Here is a 27,381-nt window from a genome sequence, read left to right as displayed (position 1 = left end):
GGAGGGAGAGAGAGGAGGGAGGGAGAGAGAGGAGGGAGGGAGAGAGAGGAGGGAGGGAGAGAGAGGAGGGAGGGAGAGAGAGGAGGGAGGGAGAGAGAGGAGGGAGGGAGAGAAAGAGGGAGGGAGGAGAGAGAGAGAGAGAGGAGGGAGCGAGAGAGAGGAGGGAGCGAGAGAGAGGAGGGAGCGAGAGAGAGGAGGGAGCGAGAGAGAGGAGGGAGCGAGAGAGAGGAGGGAGCGAGAGAGAGGAGGGAGCGAGAGAGAGGAGGGAGCGAGAGAGAGGAGGGAGCGAGAGAGAGGAGGGAGCGAGAGAGAGGAGGGAGCGAGAGAGAGGAGGGAGCGAGAGAGAGGAGGGAGCGAGAGAGAGGAGGGAGCGAGAGAGAGGAGGGAGCGAGAGAGAGGAGGGAGCGAGAGAGAGGAGGGAGCGAGAGAGAGGAGGGAGCGAGAGAGAGGAGGGAGCGAGAGAGAGGAGGGAGCGAGAGAGAGGAGGGAGCGAGAGAGAGGAGGGAGCGAGAGAGAGGAGGGAGCGAGAGAGAGGAGGGAGCGAGAGAGAGGAGGGAGCGAGAGAGAGGAGGGAGCGAGAGAGAGGAGGGAGCGAGAGAGAGGAGGGAGCGAGAGAGAGGAGGGAGCGAGAGAGAGGAGGGAGCGAGAGAGAGGAGGGAGCGAGAGAGAGAGAGGGAGCGAGAGAGAGGGAGCGAGAGAGAGGAGGGAGCGAGAGAGAGGAGGGAGCGAGAGAGAGGAGGGAGCGAGAGAGAGGAGGGAGAGAGAGAGGAGGGAGAGAGAGAGAGAGAGGAGAGAGAGAGAGAGAGAGGAGGGAGCGAGAGAGAGGAGGGAGAGTACTTCCACTGTAGACAGTCTGTTGCATTTGGCTGCATGTTATTTTCCCAGTGTGCTGACTCTATGAGAATGGGAATTTCGCCCTCACCACCCCCCCCTCCCTCCCCCCTTTCACCATCACCACCTCCCCCCCCCCCCCTTTCACCATTAACCATCATCCGACAATGGCTGGATCACAGGCTGCAAACTCCCTGAGAAAGACTCTTTAAAAACAGCAGCCTGCGTTAGCCTCGGAATGGGAGATTGCCCTCAGCACGGGAATCATGGGGGGCACTGTGAATTAACAGCAGTACTGGTGCTGATGGACAGTGAAGGGAGCTCCAGATTGGGGTGGGTGCCAGCTAATAGACTGAAACACAGGAATGTACCGACACATGGCCATGAAGGCACTGTCTCTGGGGCTCACAAGCACGGAGTGACAGGAGGGAGAGGGTCACAGAGTCGCAGTACAGCTGTCTGGCTCATAAATCTTCGGGCGCAATAATTCACAGGTTACCACAGCTGGGTCTCTCTAATCTCCGAGATTATCTGACTCGCTCTCTGTAGTGCCTGTTGGGAAGGAAACAGACATGTTCATGAATAAGAAATCATCCCAAATTGTTCCTTCCTCCTGTCCCAGGTTTTGGTTCGGGGGCGAGGGGGAGGAAAAGGCGGAGGTGACCCACACTCTGGACCCATCCCTTATCCAAGTGTAAAAGATTCCCGCGGCACGATTGATAGAGCAGTCGAGGTCTCCTGTGCGCTGGTCAATATTATAACACCATCAATGAACAGATTAATTGCTATTGGCGGGAGCTGGCTGCGTTTGTTGATTGTGTGAAGGCTTTCGGAGATCTTACGGACATGCTGGAGGGACTGCATAGCTGAAATACTATAGAGGGGGAAGCTACTGAACTCAGGTTATCTGTAGAAAAACATACTTATATATAGCATCTTTAATAAAACGTGAGTATTGCTGAAGATGGAGACATTATGCTGAAGCTTTTCGTCTTGCACTCATCAGGACAATCCGCAAGAATACCAGTGTAAGGGAAAACAACAGATTTATACTGTACAAGAGAATGCCAAAGACTGGCGGATCGTATCAAACAACATGTCCCTTCTGCTGTTCGCAACCGGCAAGGTACAGGCCGGACCCAACTAGCCCGTGATCGCAAAACTCAAAACAGTGTCCAACATTAGATGTGATTCTGCGATTGGACAACATTTGCTAAATAGACCTCAGTGTGCTAAAAATTATGCCAACAATCAATTTAAGATGGTCAGTCAGGCTCGGAGTGTGACGCATTTGCGCAGACATATATTAATACACAGGGCCCTGCTCTTTGCAGACAGAAAGAACATGTACACACATTGCGCCTGTTTCAGCTAAACAAAATCAGTGACAGCCACTCGCTAGTTCATTCCTCAGGGCAATGCCTTAAACAATCACAGTAAAGCTGCTTGGTTTAAATTTCAAACAAACCTTGGCAGTTAACTGTCAGTCACCACAAACTGGTGCATTCTCCGTGGCAACGCCTCTACCAATCAGCACTCTCTCCTCGTACAGTATAAATTTGTTGCTTTCTCTTACATTGGTATTCTTGCGATTGTCCTGATGAGTGCAAGATGAAAAGCTTCGACAAAATGTTTTGTACGACCGAACGACTATTGATAATAAAACGTCCCAAGGTGTTTTACAGGAGCGTTATAAATCAAAATATGGCACTGAGCCACAAAAGGACATGTTAGGTCAGGTGACCAAAAGCTTGGTCAATGAGGTAGGTTTTTAAGGAGTGTCTTAAAGAAGCAAAGCGAGGTGGAGATCAGGGAGGTTTAGGGAGGGAATTCCAGAGCTCGGGGCCTCGGCAGCTGAAGGCACGACCGCCATTGGTGGAGCGATGGAAATCGGGGGATGCTCAAGACGCCGGAATTGGAGGAGCGCAGAGATCTCGGAGGGTTGTAGGGGCTGGATGAGGTTACAGAGATAGAGGGGCGGAGAGGGCCATGGAGGGATTTGAAAACGAAGGACGAGAATTATTATTTTTTTTTAAATCAAGAGGTTACTTGACCAGGGGACGAGCGCTGGGGTACCCCGGTCTCACCTTCAGCATGTTGGCGGCCTCGGCCCGCTGGGCTGCCATGTCCTCGGACTCGGTCAGCAGCCCATCCAGGAGCTGGGCCTTGTAAAGCTGGCCGACCAGCTCGCTCTGCAGGTTATCCTTCACGTGGTTCACCAGGAAGTGCATGACCGTCTTCGGAACGCTGGCAAAACAGGAAAGCCGGGAATGAGAGAGATCCAACTCCGTGACCAGTGCGCTGTGCCGAACGGAGACTGTGAGGCTGTGTCGGGGGGTGGGGGTGGGGGGGGGGGGGGGGAATTCTTCTCAGCACTGGGATCATCAGTATCCCCTTAATGAGAGGACGGGGAGTGTGGTGCAGACAGATCGACAGAGCTGGAAACATGAATTAAGTTAGTTTCTCAGTGTAGTGACCCCCTCCTCAACCCCGCCGCACCTCGATCCAGCAGCTGCTGTGAACTCACCTGTCCTGGATAGACTTGCGGACAATCAGAAAATAGGAATTGATGAGCCTCTGAATGACCTCACAGTCTCGCTGCTCCCTCAGGCTGAGCCTCCGAGAGACGGGCACCGGCTAGAAGGTGCAGAAATGAGGGTTACAACATGTCTGGCGTACCAGCGGACGCCCCACCGCCCTCTCCCGCAGGAGCTGCTGATAATCGGAGCACCTCCTGGCCTCAATCCTTCCCCGCCGTTTGGGGGAAGCGGCCGACTGGGAGGGCTCTATAAAGGAGAGGTCTCCCCTCTCCTCCCCAGCATTGGCCACCCCCTCCCCACACCACCGATCAAACACTGTGGAACTAACCGCATCCAGCAGGTTAACGGCATGGCCTTTGCTGGGGCTGCTGTAGGTGGAGCTGGAGGGGTTTCTCGATTTCTCCTCCGACTGCCTCTCTTCCGGTTTTTCCGTCTTCCATTTCCGGGCTCCATCCTGGAGAACTTCAGACTGAGGACACAGAGATAAACGGGAACGTTAATTCCCCCGGGACTCAGCTGCAACACAAAGCAGGGAAAAGCATCCCCAATTCTTCCAGGTATCTACAACTCTGCATCCACCACACGGGTCTGTGTCTGTGATTCCCCCACACGGTGATGGATGTGGGTCTGTGTCTGTGATTCCCCCACACGGTGATGGGACGTGGGTCTGTGTCTGTGATTCCCCCACACGGTGATGAGATGCAGGTCTGTGTCTGTGATTCCCCCACACGGTGATGGATGTGGGTCTGTGTCTGTGATTCCCCCACACGGTGATGGATGTGGGTCTGTGTCTGTGATTCCCCCACACGGTGATGGGACGTGTGTCTGTGTCTGTGATTCCCCCACACGGTGATGGATGTGGGTCTGTGTCTGTGATTCCCCCGCACGGTGATGGGACGTGGGTCAGTGTCTGTGACTCCCCCACACGGTGATGGATGTGGGTCTGTGTCTGTGATTCCCCCACACGGTGATGGGACGTGGGTCTGTGTCTGTGATTCCCCCACACGGTGATGGGACGTTTGTCTGTGTCTGTGATTCCCCCACACGGTGATGGATGCGGGTCTGTGTCTGTGATTCCCCCACACGGTGATGGACGTGGGTCTGTGTCTGTGATTCCCCCACACGATGATGGATGTGGGTCTGTGTCTGTGATTCCCCCACACGGTGATGGATGCGGGTCTGTGTCTGTGATTCCCCCACACGGTGATGGGATGTGGGTCTGTGTCTGTGATTCCCCCACATGGTTTTGGGACAGGGGTCTGAGTCTGTGAAGGGGTGAGAGAGATGTGAAAAAGGGAATGGGTTGGTGAGGGAGGGAGAGAGAGAGAGAGAAAGGGAGTGAGTGGGGAGAAAAGAGGAGAGCGAGTGAGGGACAGGAAGCGGGTGGGGAGAGAAAGGAAATAGCTCTGTCACACAGCACCAGCATTGATCCATCAACCCCCAGAATATAAATATATAGAAATGATTTGGAGGAACATGGAGCTGGGCTGATTAGTAAGTTTGTGGACGACACAAAGGTTGGTGGAGTTGCGGACAGTGATGAGGATTGTCAGAGGATACAGCAGGATATCGATCGGTTGGAGACTTGGGCGGAGAAATGGCAGATGGAGTTTAATTTGGACAAATGTGAGGTAATGCATTTTGGAAGGTCTATTGCAGGTGGGAAGTATACAGTAAATGGCAGAACCCTTAGGAGTATTGACAGGCAGAGAGATCTGGGCGTACAGGTCCACAGGTCACTGAAAGTGGCAACGCAGGTGGATAAGGTAGTCAAGAAGGCATACGGCATGCTTGCCTTCATCGGTCGGGGCATAGAGTATAAAAATTGGCAAGTCATGTTGCAGCTGTACAGAACCTTAGTTAGGCCACACTTAGAATATTGCGGGCAATTCTGGTCGCCACACTACCAGAAGGACGTGGAGGCTTTGGAGAGGGTACAGAAGAGGTTTACCAGGATGTTGCCTGGTCTGGAGGGCATTAGCTGTGAGGAGAGATTGGAAAAACTCGGATTGTTTTCACTGGAACGACGGAGGTGGAGGGGCGACATGATAGAGGTTTACAAAGTTATAAGCGGAATGGACAGAGTGGATAGTCAGAAGGGTGGAAGAGTCAGTTACTAGGGGACATAGGTTTAAGGTGCGAGGGGCAAGGTTTCGAGGGGATGTGTGAGGCAAGTTCTTTACACAGAGGGTGGCGAGTGCCTGGAACTTGCTGCCGGGGGAGGTGGTGGAAGCAGATACGATAGCGATGTTTAAGAGACATCTTGACAAATATATGAATAGGATGGGAATAGAGGGATATGGGCCCCGGAAGTGCAGAAGGTTTTAGTTTAGGCAGGCATCAAGATCGGAGCAGGCTTGGAGGGCTGAATGGCCTGTCCTGTTCTGTACTGTTCTTTGTAATACAGGCAGCTGCTGGGAGGTACCAGGATTTCTGCTGGAATCTGGGACCAGGGGAGAGAGAAATGCTCCAATCATCCTGCCTGTCCTGGCTCAGAAAGCCCACTCCCCGGACGGAGGGCGGCACGCTCCCTCGCTGGCCGAGCACACACAGACAAAGCAATGTTACCTGGGAGCTGTTGACTGAGGCTGATACCATTGCAGCATCAGTGAAGTCTGGGTGCTTGGTGTTGATGTAAGCCAATTCAATGGCAACTAGATTGTGAACCTGCAAAAACAACAGAGTGTGTGAGAGAGAGGGAGAGAGAGAGAAAGAAAGAGAGAGACACACACACAGTTTACCCGGAGGCTGAGGAAACACTCTCATTCTGCACAACCACAACTCTCTCCACACACACACACACAAACATACCCCTAACTGCTCAGTGACGCTCAGTTTGTGTTCCGCCAGGGCCACTCAGCTCCTGACCTTATTACAGCCTTGGTTCAAACATGGTCAAAAGAGCTGAACTCCAGAGGTGAGGTGAGAGTGACTGCCCTTGACATCAAGGCAGTATTTGACCGAGTGCGGCATCAAGGAGCCCTGGCAAGACTGAAGTCAATGGGAATCAGGGGGAAAACTCTCCGCTGGTTGGAGTCATACCTAGCGCAAAGGAAGATGGTTGTGGTTGTTGGAGGTCAGTCATCCGAGCTCCAGGACATCACTGCAGGAGTTCCTCAGGGTAGTGTCCTCGGCCCGACCATCTTCAGCTGCTTCATCAATGACCTTGCTTCAATCATAAGGTCAGAAGTGGGGATGTTCGCTGATGATTACACAATGTTCAGCACCATTCGTGACTCCTCAGATACTGAAGCAGTCCATGTAGAAATGCAGCAAGACCTGGACAATATCCAGGCTTGGGCTGATAAGTGGCAAGTAACATTCTCTCCACACAAGTGCCAGGCAATGACCATCTCCAACGAGAGAGAATCTAACCATCTCCCCTTGACATTCAATGGCATTACCATCGCTGAATCCCCCACTATCAACATCTTGTGGGGGTCACCATTGACCAGAAACTGAACTGGAGTTGCTATATAAATACCGTGGCTACAAGAGCAGGTCAGAGGCTGGGAATTCTGCGGCGAGTAACTCCTGACTCCCCAAAGCCTGTCCACCATCTACAAGGCACAATTAAGAGGAGTTTTTTTTTTCCCCAGGGTGGAAGAGTCAGTTACTAGGGAACATAGGTTTAAGGTGCGAGGAGCAAGTTTTTTTTTTTACACAGAGGGTGGTGAGTGCCTGGAACTTGCTGCCGGGGGAGGTGGTGGAAGCAGATACGATAGCGACGTTTAAGAGACATCTTGACAAATACATGAATAGGAAGGGAATACAGGGATATGGGCCCTGGAAGTGCAGAAGGTGTTAGTGTAGGCAGGCATTAAGATCGGTGCAGGCTTGGAGGGCTGAATGGCCTGTTCCTGTGCTGTACTGTTCTTTGTGATGGAATACTCTCCACTTGCCTGGATGGGTGCAGCTCCAACAACACTCAAGAAGCTCGACATCCAGGACAAAGCAGCCCGCTTGATTGGCACCTCATCTACAAACATTCACTCCCTCCACCACCAACGCACAGTGGCAGCAGTGTGTACCATCTACAAGATGCACTGCAGCAACTCACCAAGGCTCCTTCGACAGCACCTTCCAAACTCTCGACCTCTACCACCCAGAAGGACAAGGGCAGCAAATACATGGGATCACCACCTGCAAGTTCCCCTCCAAGTCACACACCATCCCAACTTGGAACTATATCGGCCGTTCCTTCACTGTCGCTGGGTCAAAATCCTGGAACTCCCTCCCTAACAGCACTGTGGGTGTACCTACCCCACACGGACTGCAGCGGTTCAAGAAGGCAGCTCACCTCCACCTTCTCAAGGGCAATTAGAGATGGGCAACAAATGCTGGCCTGGCCAGCGACGCCTACAATGCAAGAATAAGTAAAAACACTCTGCTAATACACAGACATACCCCGAACTGCACCCGCAAACCCACACACAGGCACAGGGGTGTGAGACACTCACACGAACTGACAACCTATCAATACAGCAATTCAGCAAAGTGACAGAGCAGTCTGACTGCTGTCAAGAGTTGCTCACCATTTCGTTGGTCACAGGCAGCCTCTTGCGGAGTAGACCCGTTACAACTTCTACAATTGCATCGTGCAGCTTCGGAAAACGCAACAGCTCCTGTGGGGCCGGGGGGGGGGGGGGGGGGGGTTCAGGGCAAAGCGAGTATCAGGGGGAAGAGAACAATGTAAATTCAGATATTGCAGCAAAACCAATGTTTATACAGATCGAGATGGTCAGCTGTCTGGACAGGACCACAGCTCAGTGATGCGCCTGGCCCTGGGTGGGGGGGCGGGTGGGTCTCAGATCAGAGACTAGTGCCCAAAGACTTAACAGACTGCTGTTACCTGTGCGTTGTACGTGGAACAGTTACCGGTGCGTTGTACGTGGAACAGTTACCTGTGCGTTGTACGTGGAACAGTTACCTGTGCGTTGTACGTGGAACAGTTACCGGTGCGTTGCACGTGGAACAGTTACCGGTGCGTTGCACGTGGAACAGTTACCGGTGCGTTGTACGTGGAACAGTTACCGGTGCGTTGTACGTGGAACAGTTACCGGTGCGTTGTACGTGGAACAGTTACCGGTGCGTTGTACGTGGAACAGTTACCTGTGCGTTGTACGTGGAACAGTTACCTGTGCGTTGTACGTGGAACAGTTACCTGTGCGTTGTACGTGGAACAGTTACCGGTGCGTTGTACGTGGAACAGTTACCGGTGCGTTGTACGTGGAACAGTTACCGGTGCGTTGTACGTGGAACAGTTACCTGTGTGTTGTACGTGGAACAGTTACCTGTGTGTTGTACGTGGAACAGTTACCTGTGTGTTGTACGTGGAACAGTTACCGGTGCGTTGTACGTGGAACAGTTACCGGTGCGTTGTACGTGGAACAGTTACCGGTGCGTTGTACGTGGAACAGTTACCTGTGTGTTGTACGTGGAACAGTTACCTGTGTGTTGTACGTGGAACAGTTACCTGTGTGTTGTACGTGGAACAGTTACCTGTGCGTTGTACGTGGAACAGTTACCTGTGCGTTGTACGTGGAACAGTTACCTGTGTGTTGTACGTGGAACAGTTACCTGTGTGTTGTACGTGGAACAGTTACCGGTGCGTTGTACGTGGAACAGTTACCGGTGCGTTGTACGTGGAACAGTTACCGGTGCGTTGTACGTGGAACAGTTACCTGTGTGTTGTACGTGGAACAGTTACCTGTGTGTTGTACGTGGAACAGTTACCGGTGCGTTGTACGTGGAACAGTTACCGGTGCGTTGTACGTGGAACAGTTACCGGTGCGTTGTACGTGGAACAGTTACCTGTGCGTTGTACGTGGAACAGTTACCTGTGTGTTGTACGTGGAACAGTTACCTGTGTGTTGTACGTGGAACAGTTACCTGTGCGTTGTACGTGGAACAGTTACCTGTGTGTTGTACGTGGAACAGTGCTGTATGATTCTCTGCAGCTCTTCATGTACCAGCTCCACACAGCGTAAACCGGGCTCCTCTAGACGCTTGATCTGTCGTTTCACCAAGAGTTCAAAAGAGACTTCAGGGACAAAGAGTGCTGGGCGTGGGCCCTAGGATCAGAGGAAGCAGCACGTGAGCTAAAGAACAGGGGAACTGGGCACACACCCTAACTGCTGCCCACCAGTCTACGTGGGGCAGGAAGTCCTGCATCAACTGGACTACCATTACCGCCAGTGGCTGATGCCCTCCCTCCCTTGCCCACCAAACCTGGCACTCAGTACCGTGGCATTGCGGATGGCAGTGAGCACGTCCAGCGTCGTCAATCCCGTTAGCGGGTCGATGGACTCCAGGGTGCGCCCAAACGTCTCGTGGAAGATGTAACAAATCCGGGCTCCTCCACAGCTGGAGAGAAAGGTTAGAGCACTTAGCAAAAAAAAAAAATAAAAATCAAGCAGAAAACGCAACTCAGCGCTCCCTCCAAATGGGGGTGGCACAGCACCCGAGAGCAGGAAAGGTCCAGGCTCCTTTCCCGGCCTCTGCTCGGCTCGCCGATCTCAGCCAGTGCGGCAGTCACGATCCACACTGAGGAGAACGGCCCGTTACTCCGCTGTTCCCCCGCACACACGCACGCCGTTACTCCACTACCCACCACCCCCCCCACCGCGCACGCTTGCCCGGACGGCGAGACTCACAGTTCGGAAGTCTCGATGTTCTTCGCTGTCCCCTCAATGGTGTTGCAGTATTCAGTGGCGAACTTGGTGATAATTTGAAGCAGAGTGGCGTTGTGGTCCTCTATGGGATGTCCGTAACTGTTGAGCATGGCCTGGTACTGAGCTGACAGCACGTTGACCCTGGTTTTCAGTTCCGGCAGGCAGTCCCGGATGTGGTGCATCAGTAACCTGCAGAGCAGTAGCCAGAGCCAATCAACTCATTCAGCTGAAGTAGCGATTTACTTCTTTCAACTTCGCATCCTGTATTCGCCAATCACAAAGCAGCCTCCTCTACCTCGGGGAGAGCAAAGGCAGACTGGGTGACCGCTTTGCCGAACCCCTCCGGCTCAGTCTGCAGGCAAGACTCCGAGCTTCCGGTTGCTGGCCATTTCAGTTCACCGCCCTGCTCTCATGCTCACATTTCCGCCCTCGGCCTGCTGCAGTGTTCCAGTGAACATCAACGCAAGCTCGAGGAGCAGCGTCTCACTTTCCGATTCGGCACGCGACAGCCTGCCGGACTCGACGCGGAGTTCAATCATTTCAGAGCGTGACGGGCCCTTCTTTATTCTTTTTATTTGGTTCCATCGTTTCTTTTTTTTTTAAACCACCTTAAACTCGTCGTTTGCGTTTCGGACAGAGTGGTTCATTATTCTGCCATTAACGCTCTCTCCTGGCATTCGTACTTTGTCCTTCCTCACACCATTTGTTAGCTCGCTCTGCTTCTCTCGCCACAGATGCTGCCAGACCCGCTGAGTTTTTCCAGCACGTCCCTGCGTTTATTTCAGAGTTCCGGCGTCTGCAGTCTTGTGCTTCCGTTAACCAATCTCACCCCTGATCCGGGGCGGGCAAGTTAAAAAAAGACACTGAGGGAAATCGAGGGATAAGGGGGGGGGGGTATTGGGCGGGAAGGTGGAATTGCGGGAGATCAGCCACGATATTATGGAGTGGCGCAGCAGTATCGAGGGGCTGAATGGCCTGCTCCTGCCCCAACTTCTTACCGTCTTAATCAAGGTTCTGAAGACCAAGATAAAATCAAAATGCTGCAGATGCCGGAACTCTGAAATAAAAGCGGGAAGTGCTGGGAAATGCTCTGCAGGTCGGGCAGCCTCCGTGGAGAGAGAGAAGCAGAGTTAACGTTTCGTGTCAGTGACCCTTCATCGCCAGGTTTACATAGGTCCTGTCCATTCTAAATGTGGAGGCAGGAATTTATAACTGGGCAGGAAATAAGAGGTGGGAAACTCCACACATCCTGGGAAAGCAGGAACGGCAGCAGGCGACGGTGCAATGTACAAGGGTTCCCGGTACACTCAGTCCGAGACTCCTTACCTGTTCAAGGTCTTGGATAAATATCTGGTTCCATTGCGGTTTGCCAGTGACGGATATTTCTTCTGCAGGAAAGACTGTTCATCCTGGATTGCATCAGCGATGGTTTTGTTCACGTTAATGTCGTGCTGACTCCTGCAAGGGGAAGCTAGACAAGGTGAGACAGAGCGAGGGTGCAGACAAGACAGAAGCGTGCGTGGACAGACAGACGACAATGCGCTGAGGTGAACAAAGCGAGCAAGTTCCACATGAAGCAGGCGCGGGCCCGTTTCTGTGCTGTACAGCTCTACGGCCGAAAGTGACCGAGGGGGGACGGCGAGCGAGGGGACGGCGACCGGGGCGCTGAAGGTGGTAGAATGAGATGCTGATGAGTTGAGATGAAGAGGGGTGGGGTCAGCATGGATCAGTTGACTGAATGGCCTGAGTATGTGCAGATTCGATGTGATTCTCTCGCAGGCGCTCTCTTGTGGAGAGTGCAGGGATGGTTCAGTATCGGGCTGCCTACATTTCACAATGGTGCTCCACGTGCCTCCGCACACATAGCCACGACTGGAATATAATCCAAAGCTGGAGAGCCAGAGAGAGGGAGTTAGCACAGCTGGTCTGACATCTCGACACGCTGGCCCGCGCACGCTTGGGAGTCCCCACCTGTTTACAACGCCAATGATGCCCAGTTTGACGGGAATAACCCGACCCATCAGCACATCCATTGCGTCCGTGCCAGCGTCCATCAAGTCCAGCTTGGTGATTACAGCCAGAGTGCGACGGCCTGCGGTGGAGACAGAGAGTCAGGGTTACGCAACGTAGCAATGGCTCCCTAAAAGTTTAGTATAGCTTCTAGTCTTTGCAAATTTGTACAGTGTTTCTTTTAATTTGGTACTATCCTTAACTTCTTTATTTAGCCATGGATCATGCATCCTTCTCAAAGAATCTCTTTCTCACTGGGATAAATCTTTGCTGAGAGTTATTTAATATCTCCTTAAAAAAAAGTCTGCCACTGCATCTCCACTGTCCTACCTTTTAATCTAGTTTCCCAGTTCACTTTAGCTAGCTCTGCTTTCATACCCTTGTAATTACCTTTATTTAGGTTTAAAACACCAGTCTTAGGCCCACGCTTCTCCCCTTCAAACTGAACGTGAAATTCTATCATGTTATGATCGCTATTGCCTACAGGCTGGCTCCTTTACCAAGAGTTATTGATTAATCCTGTTTCATTGCACATTACCAGGTCTAGAATAGCCTGCTCCTGAGTTGGCTCTAGAACATACTGCTCTAAGAAATTGTCCCGAATACAATCTATGAACTCATTTTCCAGGCTACCTTTGCCAATCCGATTTGCCCAATCTATATGTCGATGAAAGTCACCCATGACTATTATGGTACTTTTTTTTTTAACACGCCCCATTTATTTCTTCCTGTATACTCTGTCCGACAGTGTAGCAACTGTTAGGGGGCCTATGAATTACTCCCACAAGTGACCTCTTAAACTTTCTTATCTCTACCCAAACTGATTCTACATCTGCTCTTCTGTACTCGCTACTGTACTAATGACATCCTTAATTAACAAAGCTACCCCAGCACCTTTTTCCTAGCTTCCTGTCCTTTCGAAATGTCAAATACCCTTCAATATTCAGGTACCAGCCTTGGTCACCTTGCAACCATGTCTCTGTAATGGCTATCAGGTCATACATATTTATTTCTATCTGTGCTAACAATTCATCCATTTTGTTATGAATGCTGCGTGCATTCAGATGCAGAGCTTTTAACTCTGTCTTTTTACCATTTCTTCGATCTTTGGCCTCATCTGCAGGTGCAGTCTTATGTTTGGACACTCTGTCCCCTCCTGTCACACTCTGGCTATCATTACCCAAATCGCTACCCTACTCTATAACCTCATTGTTTGCCTATGATTTATCACCTCTCCTCTCACATGATCTCTTTTCCCCACTATTTAGTTTAAAGTCTTCTCTACCGCCCTAGTTATACGACTCGCCAGAACAGTGGTCCCAGCATGTTTCAAGTGAAGACTGTCCCAATGTTACAGCTCCCACTTTCCCCAGTACTGGTGCCAGTGCCTCATGAATCGAAATCTATTTCTCCCACGCCGATCTTTGAGCCACGCATTCACCTTTCTCATCTTATTTACCTTCTGCCAATTTGCTCGTGGCTCAGGTAATAATCCAGAGATAATTGCTGTTGGGGTTCCGCTTTCTTTAATTTAGTCCCTTGCTGCTCATACTCCCTATGCAGAATCTCTTTCCTAATCCGATCTATGTCGTTGGTACCCATGTGGACCATGACAACTGGATCCTCCCCCTGCACGCACACACAACCCCCCGCGCCCTCTGGCAGACGCCCACTTCACATTTTAACTGCTTACCATCTGGATCTACATCACGGGCCAGTTTCAATGCCTCTGAAGTGGCCATGTCAGTGTTTGCTGCCGTCACAGCCAGGATCAGGGAGTTGGGATTACTGATGTACGTTCCCAGCATTCCACGGATCTGCTGTTCAATATCCGCAGGCTGGTCTCCAACTGGAACCTGAAACAGAGCGCAAAGGCAGAGGCTCAAAACTGTTCCCTCGACGCTGTCCCCCATCAAACACTCCCAGGACAGGTACAGCATGGGGTTGGCTGCTTCCTAATTGGGACTCCAGAGTGCATCAACGAGGTGCAGCTGACAGTGCTGCAGTCAGTTGCTGGAGAGGGAGTGCTGAGGACAGACTGCAAAACTCTGAACAACTTTTGCTGCAGAGGAGGAAAGACTTTGACAAAAAGGCTGTATTTCGAGGTGGGTGTCGAGCACCAAACTTTCATTTCATTTGGACCGTTGTGGGAGGTGGAAGAGGCCGGAACAACAAGGGGTGGGGGCTGTACAATTCTATAGGGAGCTGTGCAATTGCATGAATACACAAGGAAGCTCCCTCCCCACCCTAATCGCCCAGCCTGGGTCAGCTGAAGCTGCCTGGCTACAGAGACAGAAGGATCGAACTAGTGTCTGGGCAGCTTTCGGCTGACCCAGGTGAAGACCCCTCCCACAACCAGAAGACCAGGAGTGTTTTAGAGTGCTCTGAGTACCTCACTTTAAGGAGAAAAAAAAAGCAAAGTCATCGCTTGCAGCCTGTCTTTCCCCTTTCCTGTATACCCTCAGCCTCTCCCCAAACCTCCTTGTTGGTTTCTTTGTTTTTGTTTGTTTGCTTGCTTGCCTGCAATTTGGGGGTAGGTTTGGCTCTTGAACCATGGCAAGCCCATGATCACCGGTGGCGGGGCCTTCTCATACCTATGCGGCTGTAGCCTCTGTGGCCACCCGTGTGACCCCGTCACCTTTTAAATTCATTACTTCAAGCCATGGGGTAAAGAGCTATCCCCCCCCCAATATGTCTATAGAGGCCTGTGTAAAGTCAATGGCCAAGGTTGTCGGCCCCTCGGCCATTGTGGCAGCCTCAAAAATGTACGGGAAGGCTGTGTTCTTCCTGAAGACCGAACGGGCTGTGTCCCTGGCCCTGAATAAAGGGCTCACTGTGGGTGGGACTTTCCTGCCGGTGGACCCTCTAGGGGCCACTGCTCAGCGGATAATGTTGTCCAATATCCCGCCCTTTATTCCCAGTGAGCTCCTCCTCCCCCACCTGCACCATCTGGGGGAGGTGAGGTCGGGGATCACCCCAGTCCGGCTTAGTCTTCGGGAACACAGCCTCCAACATGTCTACTCCTTCCGCCGCCAGTTATTTATGCAGCTGGCGCGGGAGGAGGACACGGAGGGCCAATTTAATGTGGAGTTCCAGGGGACGGCCTACCGCGTCTTTTGGACCTCGGACGGGGCGCGGTGCCACGTCTGCAAGGGGGTGGGGCATGTTCGTAAGAACTGCCCCAACCTCCCGGCCGCCAGCTCCACCTCGGCGGCCCAGGGTGGTTCCACAGCACCTCCTCCCACTCCCCCAACACATCCAATAGACCCCACTCAGTCGGTTCCGGAGGCTGTGGTTTTCACAGCCTCCAGCGGGGAGGGGAGTGCCCGTCCGAGTGAAAGGAAGACGCGGAGGAAAAAGAAACATCAAGAGGTGCGTCCCCTGGACACATTGAAACAACCCGAGCCTGAGCTCAGCCCAAAGCCCGTTCTCATGGAATCCACCTGTCCCAGGGCTGGGCTCAGGCCCAGGGTGACTAAACAAAAAAGAGGGTGCAGAGGCCTCTGAGCCTCTGCGCCCCAGTGGGAAAAAAAAAAGAGAAGGCACCCCTCCATAGAGGTAACGAGGGGCCCTGAGGCACAGGGTCCATCTGTTGGAGGGGAGCTGTCTCCTGTTTCGGGTCCCCAGGTTTCCCCTACCGCCACCACCAAGGCAACAAAGTCCGGGCAGGAGCTCCCTATTCCTCAGGCTGGAGGGGAGGGGAAGGCCCCGGTATATGAGGCCCCTCCTGAAGGAGTAAGTGGGGCCCTGCTTGTGGTGGGGGAGCCCGAGGACGCCGCCCATTCTGCCACTGGGTCGGTGCGCTGAGTAGAGGGGAGGGCGAGGACCCAGAGGGTCGGCCCTCCCAGCCGGAGTCCACCACCAACCAGGAGACATCCGACCCGGTTATAACCGAGAATGCTGCCCCATCTGCTGGGCCTGTGGGTGCTGGCGGAGCGGGAGATGGCCTCCTCTCTCCGCCTCCGGTCTCGGCTCCGGCTGGATTTCCGGAGTCGAGAACTTCTGACACCCCTGGACCACTCATTGGCCTGGGGACGGAGGTGGAGGGGGGTCCTAAACTGCTGGCGCACACAGGCTCCAGTTTCACAGTAGAACTGAGAGAGGACTCCTCCGCCATCGATCCTGGGGGTGGGATCGTGACGGAGGCGGGATCAGCTGGCGCAGCCGGGACGTCCGCCCCACAGTGTGTGGTGGATGTGTCGGCCGCTGGCGGTGACGACCCGGAGGAGGATGGGGATTCGGTGTGGGGCACGGAGGATGACCTTGATTCCATCGCCAGTGAGGTGGTGGAGTCCCTCGTGCCTCCCACCGAATCTCCTCTCATCCCCACAGCAGAACTCCGGGATTTCCTTGCGGCTTGCAGGGGTTGCCGCAATAAAGTTCAGCTGGCCCTCGACCGTTGGTCGAATCTGGCACTGATCATACAGTCCGTCCGTGCCGCCCTCAAGAAAGCGGGCAAGCGCGCGGGCGTGAAACTGGTTGAGAGGCGCCGTTTTAATGTGTTCCTCAATGGGTTGCTGGGGGAGTGGAGGGCCAGGTGCACTTCCGCTCCCTCCTCACAGTGAGGTACTGGTGACGGGTTTTAAGTACCTTTGACATGAAGATAACCAAAGCTAGCCTCAAAATCAACAGCAGCGGGGGTCTCACCGCAGATTTCACAATCTCGCAGTCCTCAGGGAAGGGAGATACACGGTGAGCTTTCTGCAGGAAACCCACACCGTTCCGGGAGACAAAGCCACCTGGCTCCTGGGGTGGCAGGGTGGGGTCTACATGAGTCACCTCACCCCTATTTCTAGTGGGGTGACCATCTTGTTGGCCCCGACTTTTCAGCCGGAGATCTTGGGGGTCAAGGAGCGAGTGCCGGGCCGCTTGCCGTTGGCCTGGGTAGCGTGCCGCTCCACTTTGTGAACGTGTACGTGCCCAGGCCCGGCGCGTTGCAAGCGCGCTTCTTTGAAGAAGTGTCCACTCTCTTGAGCTCCATCGATAGCGGCGAGTGCATCATCCTCGGGGGGATTTTAACTGCACCCTCGAGGTGGGGGATCGCTCCGGTCCCCAGCGCAGCCAAGCGTTGGTGGAGAAGTTGAGGGGAGTGATCAGCTCCCTTAACTTGGTGGACGTCTGGCGGAATCTCCATCCCGACTCCAGCGCCTTCACGTGGAGGTCTGGAGGAGGAGGGTTGCGAATCGACCACCTCTACTTTTCGCAGGGTACATCTCCCGCGTCTCGGCGGCCTCCATGCGGCTGGTGCCGTGCTCGGACCACCACCTGGTGTGGGCGGAGTTCACTCCGCTCCGCACGCGGGCGGGGTCTGCGTACTGGCACTTGAACAACCGGCTGCTGGAGGACGTGCGATTTCGGGACTCGTTCTGTCGATTCTGGGCCAACTGGAGAAGGAAGCAGGGGGGCTTCCCCTCCTTGAGGCTATGGTGTGATGTGGGCAAGACTCACATCCGCGTCTTCTGTCAGGAGTATGCGAAGGGGTCGACCAAGAGGCGGGAAGCCGAGATCGGGCGCCTTGAGAGGGAGGTGCTCGACATGGAGTCCCGCCTCGATCATGCCGTCGCGGACCCAATCCTGTGGCAGGCGTACAAAGAGAAGGGCGCGCTGAGGGACCTGCAGCTCATAGGGTCCTGAGGCACGTACGTGAGGTCACGGATCCAGATCCTGGAAGATTTGGACTGCGTCTCACCCTTCTTCTACTCGCTGGAAAAATGGCGGGGGGTCCGTAAGCAGCTCGTCGACCTGCTGGCCGACGACGGTTCCTCCATCACGGATCCGGAGGGAATGGGCCTCCTGGTCCGTACTTATTACAGTGCGTTGTTCTCTCCGGATCCGTCCAGCGAGGATGCGCGCAGAGTTTTGTGGGAGGACCTGCTGCAGGTCAGCCCGGAGGGCGCCGAGGGATTGGAGACTCTGCTCACGTTGGCGGAGCTGACTGGCGCCCTCCACCAGCTCTCAAGGGGCAAATCCCCAGGGCTGGATGGGCTAACCGTGGAACCCCCTGAGGGACGATTACGCGTGCGTCGTGGGGGAAAGCCTGGCGACCGGGGAGATGCCCCTCTCGTGGCGCAGGGCGGTCATCGGCCTGCTGCCGAAGAGGGGCGATCTCCGCCTGCTTAAAAACTGTCGTCCGGTCTCCCTCCTCAGCACGGATTATCAGATCTTTGCCCGGGCTATGTCTACCCGCCTGGGCTCCGTGCTGGCCCACATGATCCACCCCGACCAGTCCTACACGGTCCCGGGCCGGTCCATCCAGGACAACATGCACCTGGTCCGGGACCTGATCTATCTTTCCCAGAGGACTGGTCAGTCGGTCACCTTTCTCTCCCTCGATCAGGAGAAGGTGTTTGACAGGGTGGATCACGAATATCTTTTCGGGACTCTGCGCGCTTTCGGACTCGGGCCGCATTTCGTGGCCCGTGTCCGACTTTTATACGCCGCCGCAGAGTGTCTAGTCAAAGTTAACGGGTCCTTGATGGCGCCCCTTCGCTTTGGGAGAGGAGTGCGACAGGGATGCCCCATGTCTGGCCAACTGTATACCATCTGCGTGGAGCCCTTCCTGTGCCTGCTTCGCAGGAGGTTGACGGGATTGGCTCTGCGCGAGCCGGCCATGCGGGTCGTCCTCTCAGCTTACGCCGACGATGTGCTCCTCACAATCACAGATCCCGTTGACTTGCGGAGGATGCGCGACTGCCAGCAGACCTTTTCTGCCTCGTCCTCCGCGAGGATCAATTGGGAGAAATGTTCCGGACTCCTGGTGGGTCAGCGGCGGGTGGACTCCCTGCCGGAGGAGATAACATCTTGTGCGTGGAGCACCACGCACCTCCTCTATCTGGGAGTCCACCGTAGCCCCGCTGAGGAAGCCTGGCCGGCAAACTGGCAGGAGTTGGAGACGAAAGTCACCGCTCTGCTGGGGCGCTGGACAGGACTGCTCCGAGTGCTTTCCTACAGGGAATAAACCAACTGGTGGCCTCCATGGTGTGGTACCGATTGGTCACTTTGGCCCCGCCCCCTGCATTTGCCAACAAGATCCAGAAGAAACTAGTCGATTTCTTCTGGGGCAAGAGGAAACACTGGGTCTCTGCCACGGTCCTGAGTCTCCCGATTGAGGAGGGCGGTCAGTCGCTGGTGTGCGTCCGCTTCCAGGCTGCGACTCTCCGCCTTCGGACCCTGCAGAGATACCTGTACGTCGAGCGTCCTCCCAGATGGTGTGCGCTGGCGACGTATTTTTTCCGCCAGTGTCACTGCCTTCAAGTCGACACGCAGCTCCCGATGGAGTCCGTTAGCCGCGCCTCTCTGAGGGAGTTGCCTGTCTTTTACCGGGATCTATTCCGAGTCTGGAACATGGTCGCCTCCAGTCAGGGCGCTCCCCCGCCGGCGGAGGAGAGCGCCTCGGCTGTCCGGGCGGCCGTCTCCGGGGATGGTCCGGCGGGCGGAGGAGTAGCCGAAACCCCCGGAAGGCCCCTCAATGCGGGTGGCGAGGGGGCTTTGGAATGCGGAGCGATCCCGGCCGAGCTGACTGAGTGTGCGAGGTTGCAGCCCCTATTTGAGTATCTGAAGGGGCTGCTCCTCACTTCAGTCCCACGCTCCTGATCTTTGGGCACCCGGTGCGGAGGGGCTTGGGCCGGGAGGAGGATCTCCTCGTCGGTCTGCTCCTGGGCCTGGCCAAGGTGGCAATTCACAGGTCCAGGTTGTTACACACACTCTCTCAGCTGGATAGTCACACTGCACAGTGTTACACACTCTCTCTCAGCTGGATAGTCACACTGCACAGTGTTACACACACACTCTCAGCTGGATAGTCACACTGCACAGTGTTGCACACTCTCTGTCAGCTGGATAGTCACACTGCACAGTGTTACACACTCTCTCTCAGCTGGATAGTCACACTGCACAGTGTTACACACTCTCAACTGGATAGTCACACTGCACAGTGTTACACACTCTCAACTGGATAGTCACACTGCACAGTGTTACACACTCAGCTGGATAGTCACACTGCACAGTGTTACACACTCTCTCTCAGCTGGATAATCACACTGCACAGTGTTACACACTCTCTCTCAGCTGGATAATCACACTGCACAGTGTTACACACACTCTCTCAGCTGGATAGTCACACTGCACAGTGTTACACACACTCCCTCAGCTGGATAGTCACACTGCACAGTGTTACACACTCTCTCTCAGCTGGATAGTCACACTGCACAGTGTTACACACACTCTCTCAGCTGGATAGTCACACTGCACAGTGTTACACACACTCTCTCAGCTGGATAGTCACAGTGCACAGTGTTACACACACACTCTCAGCTGGATAGTCACACTGCACAGTGTTACACACACTCTCTCAGCTGGATAGTCACACTGCACAGTGTTACACACACTCTCAGCTGGATAGTCACACTGCACAGTGTTACACACACTCTCTCAGCTGGATAGTCACACTGCAGTGTTACACACACTCTCTCAGCTGGATAGTCACACTGCACAGTGTTACACACTCTCTCTCAACTGGATAGTCACACTGCACAGTGTTACACACACTCTCTCAGCTGGATAGTCACACTGCACAGTGTTACACACACTCTCTCAGCTGGATAGTCACACTGCACAGTGTTACACACACTCCCTCAGCTGGATAGTCACACTGCACAGTGTTACACACACTCTCTCAGCTGGATAGTCACACTGCACAGTGTTACACACACTCTCTCAGCTGGATAGTCACACTGCACAGTGTTACACACACTCTCTCAGCTGGATAGTCACACTGCACAGTGTTACACACACTCCCTCAGCTGGATAGTCACACTGCACAGTGTTACACACTCTCTCTCAGCTGGATAGTCACACTGCACAGTGTTACACACACTCTCTCAGCTGGATAGTCACACTGCACAGTGTTACACACACTCTCTCAGCTGGATAGTCACACTGCACAGTGTTACACACTCTCTCTCAGCTGGATAGTCACACTGCACAGTGTTACACACACTCTCTCAGCTGGATAGTCACACTGCACAGTGTTACACACACTCTCTCAGCTGGATAGTCACACTGCACAGTGTTACACACACTCTCTCAGCTGGATAGTCACACTGCACAGTGTTACACACACTCTCTCAGCTGGATAGTCACACTGCACAGTGTTACACACACTCCCTCAGCTGGATAGTCACACTGCACAGTGTTACACACACTCTCTCAGCTGGATAGTCACACTGCACAGTGTGACACACTCTCGCTGAGCTGACATGCCATATTTTCCCAGGTAGAACAGCCCAGAGCCCACACGATTAGTGAGTCGCCGAGATCCATTCCAACAGCTGCGGAGATTCACGGCGGATACCGTCGGCTGAAGTTCCGCCTCAGTCACTGCTACCTCCAGGCGTGAAGCACACAGTCACACGGCGAGCACGGCAGCACGTTACCTTGGTGATACCCGGCAGATCGATGAGGGTCAGGTTGAGGACGCTGGGCGAGTAAATCTTCAGGTGGATTGGCTCCGGGCTGATTCCCTTCAAACAAAGAGACAGGCGTGGCGTTTAACTGCTGCCAGTCACAAAACCCCCGTCTCCCCCTCAAGATGTCTAAATCACATGGTTGCCCCCCTCCCCCAGCGGCACTAACTCCACTGCCACACCTACATCCCTCCATCCCTCTCCCTGGACACGGTATCAGGTTAAACCAAACCGTTCACCACCTCGATGTCCCATCGCACCCCCAAGACGAGTTTGTGGCTCCACGTCCTGTCTTGGCGAGGCGATTACTGCTGGTGTGTTACCCAGTGGGAGGTTGCGACTCCTCCTTATTTTTACTGCAGGAACGGTACTCGGGGAGGGGTCGAGGGTTCTGCTGCTGGACAGGGGAAAGGGACATTGGATCATGCAGTCCTGAAGGAGCCTGTAAACCGAGGACTCGCCTGTTGCTGGGGTTCGGGAACAGGACCTTTTCTCCCAGTGCCCTGGGCACAACACCAGCAGCAGTGGAAGCAGAGAGAGAGATTGTTCACATTTCTGCTGCGTGGGAGAGGGTTCAACTCCGACACCCACCTGCGGGAAGGCCACTCGATATCACAGTAATTCAGTGGGTGTGAAACACGTGCAATGTGTGAGTGACTGCTGTGGCAGTGAGTGTTAAAGCATCGTTCCTGACAATACCTTGTTGTTGCCTGTCATACGCTCTGTCTCACTCTCAATCTCCTGGCGAATCTCATCAAAATCCATGAAAATCTGTGAAAACGTATTCACCAGTGAGTGTAAATCGCACACAAGTAGCTCCTGACCTCCCCCGCAACCCTCAGGCCCCCTGGCGTCACACCTCCATCCCCCCCACACCGGTCAGCTTACATAGAGATTTACAGTGACAAAATCCAAGGATAAATTCCCAGCTCCGAGTCCCAGTCTGTCCCGGCTCCCAGTCCGTCCCGGCTCCCAGTCCCAGTCTGTCCCGGCTCCCAGTCCGTCCCAGCTCCCGGCTCCCAGTCCCAGGCTGTTCCGGCTCCCAGTCCGTCCCAGCTCCCGGCTCCCAGTCTGAGTCCGTCCCAGGCTGAAAGAAAAGGTGGGTGGAGGGAGGAGAGTGGGAGGGAGGGAGGGATGGGAATGGGCGGAGGGAGGGAGGGAGGGGCAGTTACCTTGTTTTTGCAGTGTAGGAAGGTTCCCCACTCCTCGGCGACGATACCTGGCGACAGCAACAAGTAAACCATCACCAACAGAAGGGGGGTCTCCATTTCCAACCTGCGCCACAGTCCACTGTCACGGTGTCAACACTCCCAGAGACGGCACATGGCCCCAGGTTCAGCCCTCGGCCCACTCCCTCGACTCGGAACCCGAACCCCAACCTGCACCCACTTCCCCCCCCACCCCGGACCCCCAGTGAAAGCACACAGCGTCGTCATCGAAATGGACACCAACTGACTGAGCTCGGAATGAGGTTAAACAGCGAGCAGACAGGAAGGATTTCATGTAACCGGCACTTTGAAAGAGATTTGAGAATCGGGCACGGTTGTAACCACAGCAGGCAATTTCCATCCGAACAGGAGGAGGCCATTCAGCCCCTCAAGCCTGTTCCGCCATTCGATGAGCTCATGAATGACCTGCGACCCAACTCTATAGTGCCCCCAAAACCCTTACGACAAAAATATATCAAGCTTACAGGTTTAAAATTGACAACTGCCGTTTGTGGAAGAGAGTTCCAAATTTCTACCACCCTTTGTGTGTAGAAATGTTTCCTAATTTCACTCCTGAAATTCTCATTTTCAGTCTCTACCCCCTAGTCCGAGACTCCCCAACCAGTGGGAACAGGTTAGACTGAGAGAAACGTTCGGTTCTGCTTAATATCTTGAAAACTTCGATAAATCACCCCCTAAACCTTCTAAATTCCAGGGAGTACAACAGCAGTACTGACCCTCCGACAGTGCGGCGCTCCCTCAGGACTGACCCTCCGACAGTGCGGCGCTCCCTCAGTACTGACCCTCCGACAGTGCGGCGCTCCCTCAGTACTGCCATGGGAGAGTCGGCCTGGATCGTGTGCCGAATCCCTGGAATCGGGCTCGAAGCCAGGTCTACTACACCTGCTGCTCTTGCTTGTGCACGTGTAGTGCGAACCCAGGCTAAAAGATGAAGGCCCTGCGGCTTGCTGGAATGACCAGACAAGCCAACAGTGGCAGGGTTCAAGGCTGACTCGAGCTTTCAGTATCCTTGAGCTGACCATTACTGGTTACATAGTTCCAGCACACTGCTGTCAGCACTTCACCCTACAGAAGTTATGGTATCATCAAGATTGAGCAGACAGTACAGTACATTATGTTCCTCACCCATATCACCACTGGCTGCTTGCTTCCGGTCCTCGGCAGAGGCCACATTCACCAGCTGGAGGACGAGGGGCCTTCGCGTCACGATCCCTGATCCTCGGGGAAGGAAGTCTCTCCCCACCACGCTTTCCAACACTGAGCTTTTACCGCTGCTCTGTTAGGGAGCACCCAGGAACAGGAAGAGATTCAGGGCACGGCATTACACAGTGACTCCCCCCCCACCTTCTCGTCTCATTTACTGAGTGGGTGCCTGGGGTCACAGAGACACTTTTCCCCCCCGGCCCTCCGTTGCCAGTGTCACCAAAACACTCTTCCCCTCCACCCACCCCCAGGCCCCGCCGGAGCCTCTCCCCGAGACCCCCAGTCCCCCCTCCCCTAGCCCTTCACCCCCCATCCACATCCCCTCCTCCTCCTCCACTCCTCCTACCCATCATCCTCCTCTCCTCCGCCATCTCCTTTCCCTCCCCTCATCCCCACCGCCCCCGTCACCTCCTCCCTATTCCCACTCCCATTACCCCTCCCCCGACATCCCACTCCTCCTCCCCCCTCCCCCTTTCCTCTTGCCCATTCCCCTCCCCTCCCTCTTTCCACCCCTCCACCTTTCCCCTGCCGCCACACCCTCTTCCCCACCCCACTGCTCTCCCTCCCCCCTCCCGTTCTCACTCCCCTCCTCCTCCCCAGCCCCATCCTCCCGGTCCCATCCACTCCCCCCCCCCCAACCCTCCTTCCCCTCCGCCCCACTGCCTCTCCCCCGACCCTCCTTCCCCTCTCCCCCCAGCTTCTCCCCCCCCACCTCCTTCCACTCCCCCCCCACTCCTTCCCCTGCCCGTCCCCTCCTCTCCCCTGCCCCCCACTCCCTCCCCGTCCCCTCCTCTCCCACTGCCTCCACTCCCCTGCCCCCCACTCCCTCCCCTCCTCCCCACTCACTCCCCGTCCCCCCATCCCTCCCTTCCCACCCACTCCCTCCCCTCCCCCCCACCCCTCCCCTCCCCCCCACCCTCCCTTCCCACCCACTCCCTCCCCTCCCCCCCACCCCTCCCCTCCCCACACCCCTCCCCCTCCCCTACTCTCCTCTCCCCCTCCCCTCCCCCTCCCCACACCCCTCCCCCTCCCCTACTCTCCTCTCCCCCTCCCCTCCCCCTCCCCACACCCCCCCCACACCCCTCCCCTCCCCTCCTCCCCCACACCCCTCCCCTACTCTCCTCTCCCCCCTCCCCTCCCCCTCCCCACACCCCTCCCCCTCCCCTACTCTCCTCTCCCCTCCCCCTCCCCACACCCCTCCCCCTCCCCTACTCTCCTCTCCCCTCCCCACACCCCTCCCCCTCCCTACTCTCCTCTCCCCCTCCCCTCCCCCTCCCCTACTCTCCTCTCCCCCTCCCCTCCCCCTCCCCCTCCCCTACTCTCCTCTCCCCCTCCCCTCCCCCTCCCCTCCTCTCCCCCTCCCCTCCCCTCCCCCTCCCCTACTCTCCTCTCCCCCTCCCCTCCCCCTCCCCTCCTCTCCCCCTCCCCTCCCCCTCCCCACACCCCTCCCCCTCCCCTACTCTCCTCTCCCCCTCCCCTCCCCCTCCCCACACCCCTCCCCCTCCCCTACTCTCCTCTCCCCCTCCCCTACTCTCCTCTCCCCCTCCCCTCCCCCTCCCCCTCCCCTACTCTCCTCTCCCCCTCCTCTCCCCCTCCCCTCCCCCTCCCCCTCCCCTACTCTCCTCTCCCCTCCTCTCTCCCTCCTCTCCTCTGACCCCCCCACTTCCCAGCCCTCCCCCTCACCTGTGACCCCACCACCACGATCTGCGGCAGTTGGATGACCTCGGTTGCCACTGTGCTGAATATCTCCTGCAGCTTGTTGATGACGGGATGAGGGTGTCCATGTCCCCGGGTCATGGGTCCTGGCTTGTCCTCCCTCTCCCCGGCCCGACTCCTGCCTCCAACCGCTCGGCTGTTCAAACTCCAACCGGCGGCCTCGGCCCTGCTCCCGCCTCCACAACACCCATTGGCTGAGAGAACGTCAATCACCGCGGTCCCGCCCTCTTCCCCGCTCCCATTGGTCTAACTGAGGTGATGTCGACCGGCCTTGAAGGCTGACTGGCCAATGGCAGTGTCAATCAGGCCGCGAAGGGATCTCCCTGTAGCTGATTGGACAGCCGGGCGCTTCGACTCACACCCTGACGTTCGCCCCGCCCCCACCCCGCCTCCGCATCAGCCCATTGGTCCGCAGGGTAGCCACTCACAGGGCGGGCCGGAGGGCAGCCATGGCAACGGAGGGCGGGTCGCATTCCTGCGGCACTGCGCATATGCATCAGCTGGGGAAACGGAGCATGCGCACGAGGGGCAGAATAACCCCCCCTCTCCCCCATTCCTGAGGATGTCCCCAATACCTCGGGGAGAGGAATGACCCCCATTCCTGAGGATGTCCCCCAAAACCTAGGGGGGAGAGGAATGACCCCCATTCCTGAGCATGTCCCCCAAAACCTAGGGGGGAGAGGAATGACCCCCATTCCTGAGGATGTCCCCCAAAACCTAGGGGCGAGAGGCATGACCCCCATTCCTGAGGATGTCCCCCAAAACCTAGGGGGGAGAGGAATGACCCCCATTCCTGAGGATGTCCCCCAAAACCTAGGGGCGAGAGGCATGACCCCCATTCCTGAGGATGTCCCCCAAAACCTAGGGGCGAGAGGCATGACCCCCATTCCTGAGGATGTCCCCCAAAACCTAGGGGGGAGAGGAATGACCCCCATTCCTGAGGATGTCCCCAAAAACCTAGGGGGGAGAGGAATGACCCCCATTCCTGAGCATGTCCCCCAAAACCTAGGGGGGAGAGGAATGACCCCCATTCCTGAGGATGTCCCCCAAAACCTAGGGCGAGAGGCATGACCCCCATTCCTGAGGATGTCCCCCAAAACCTAGGGGCGAGAGGCATGACCCCCATTCCTGAGGATGTCCCCCAAAACCTAGGGGGGAGAGGAATGACCCCCATTCCTGAGGATGTCCCCCAAAACCTAGCGGGGAGAGGAATGACCCCCATTCCTGAGGATGTCCCCCAAAACCTAGGGGGGAGAGGAATGACCCCCATTCCTGAGCATGTCCCCCAAAACCTAGGGCGAGAGGCATGACCCCCATTCCTGAGGATGTCCCCCAAAACCTAGGGGGGAGAGGAATGACCCCCATTCCTGAGGATGTCCCCCAAAACCTAGGGCGAGAGGCATGACCCCCATTCCTGAGGATGTCCCCCAAAACCTCGGGGGAGAGGAATGACCCCCATTCCTGAGCATGTCCCCCAAAACCTAGGGCGAGAGGCATGACCCCCATTCCTGAGGATGTCCCCCAAAACCTAGGGGGGAGAGGAATGACCCCCATTCCTGAGCATGTCCCCAAAAACCTAGGGGGGAGAGGAATGACCCCCATTCCTGAGCATGTCCCCCAAAACCTAGGGGGGAGAGGAATGACCCCCATTCCTGAGGATGTCCCCCAAAACCTAGGGGGGAGAGGAATGACCCCCATTCCTGAGGATGTCCCC

General features: G+C 55.5%; 1 protein-coding gene across 2 annotated transcripts; it reads right to left on the bottom strand.

Annotated features, from left to right (window-relative positions):
- Nucleotides 1-158: 158 nt before the first annotated feature.
- LOC137366761 (dynamin-1-like protein) lies at nt 159-25,835 on the bottom strand. 2 transcript variants are annotated; one of them, XM_068028410.1, is made up of 17 exons: nt 25,635-25,835; nt 23,874-24,024; nt 22,692-22,738; nt 22,219-22,290; nt 21,490-21,576; nt 13,749-13,911; nt 12,017-12,137; nt 11,372-11,503; nt 10,028-10,234; nt 9,617-9,737; nt 9,290-9,445; nt 7,907-7,996; nt 5,940-6,038; nt 3,700-3,840; nt 3,359-3,468; nt 2,919-3,078; nt 160-1,383 (listed from the first exon to the last, which is right to left on the bottom strand). In XM_068028410.1, the coding sequence occupies exons 1-17, from the start codon at nt 25,746-25,748 to the stop codon at nt 1,327-1,329; spliced, it is 2,028 nt and encodes a 675-aa protein (XP_067884511.1). In that variant the 5' UTR covers nt 25,749-25,835; the 3' UTR covers nt 160-1,326. The 2 variants fall into 2 exon arrangements, with proteins under 2 accessions (XP_067884512.1, XP_067884511.1); XM_068028411.1 differs by lacking the exons at nt 22,692-22,738; nt 25,635-25,835 and having other exon boundaries at nt 159-1,383; nt 23,874-24,018.
- Between the last annotated feature and the right edge of the window lie 1,546 nt (nt 25,836-27,381).

The sequence above is a fragment of the Heterodontus francisci genome, unplaced genomic scaffold (genome assembly GCF_036365525.1).
Source record: "Heterodontus francisci isolate sHetFra1 unplaced genomic scaffold, sHetFra1.hap1 HAP1_SCAFFOLD_800, whole genome shotgun sequence".
Lineage (NCBI taxonomy): Eukaryota > Metazoa > Chordata > Chondrichthyes > Heterodontiformes > Heterodontidae > Heterodontus > Heterodontus francisci.
The sequence above is the reverse complement of the archived record's forward strand: the minus strand, read 5'-3'. Positions and strand labels throughout refer to the sequence as shown.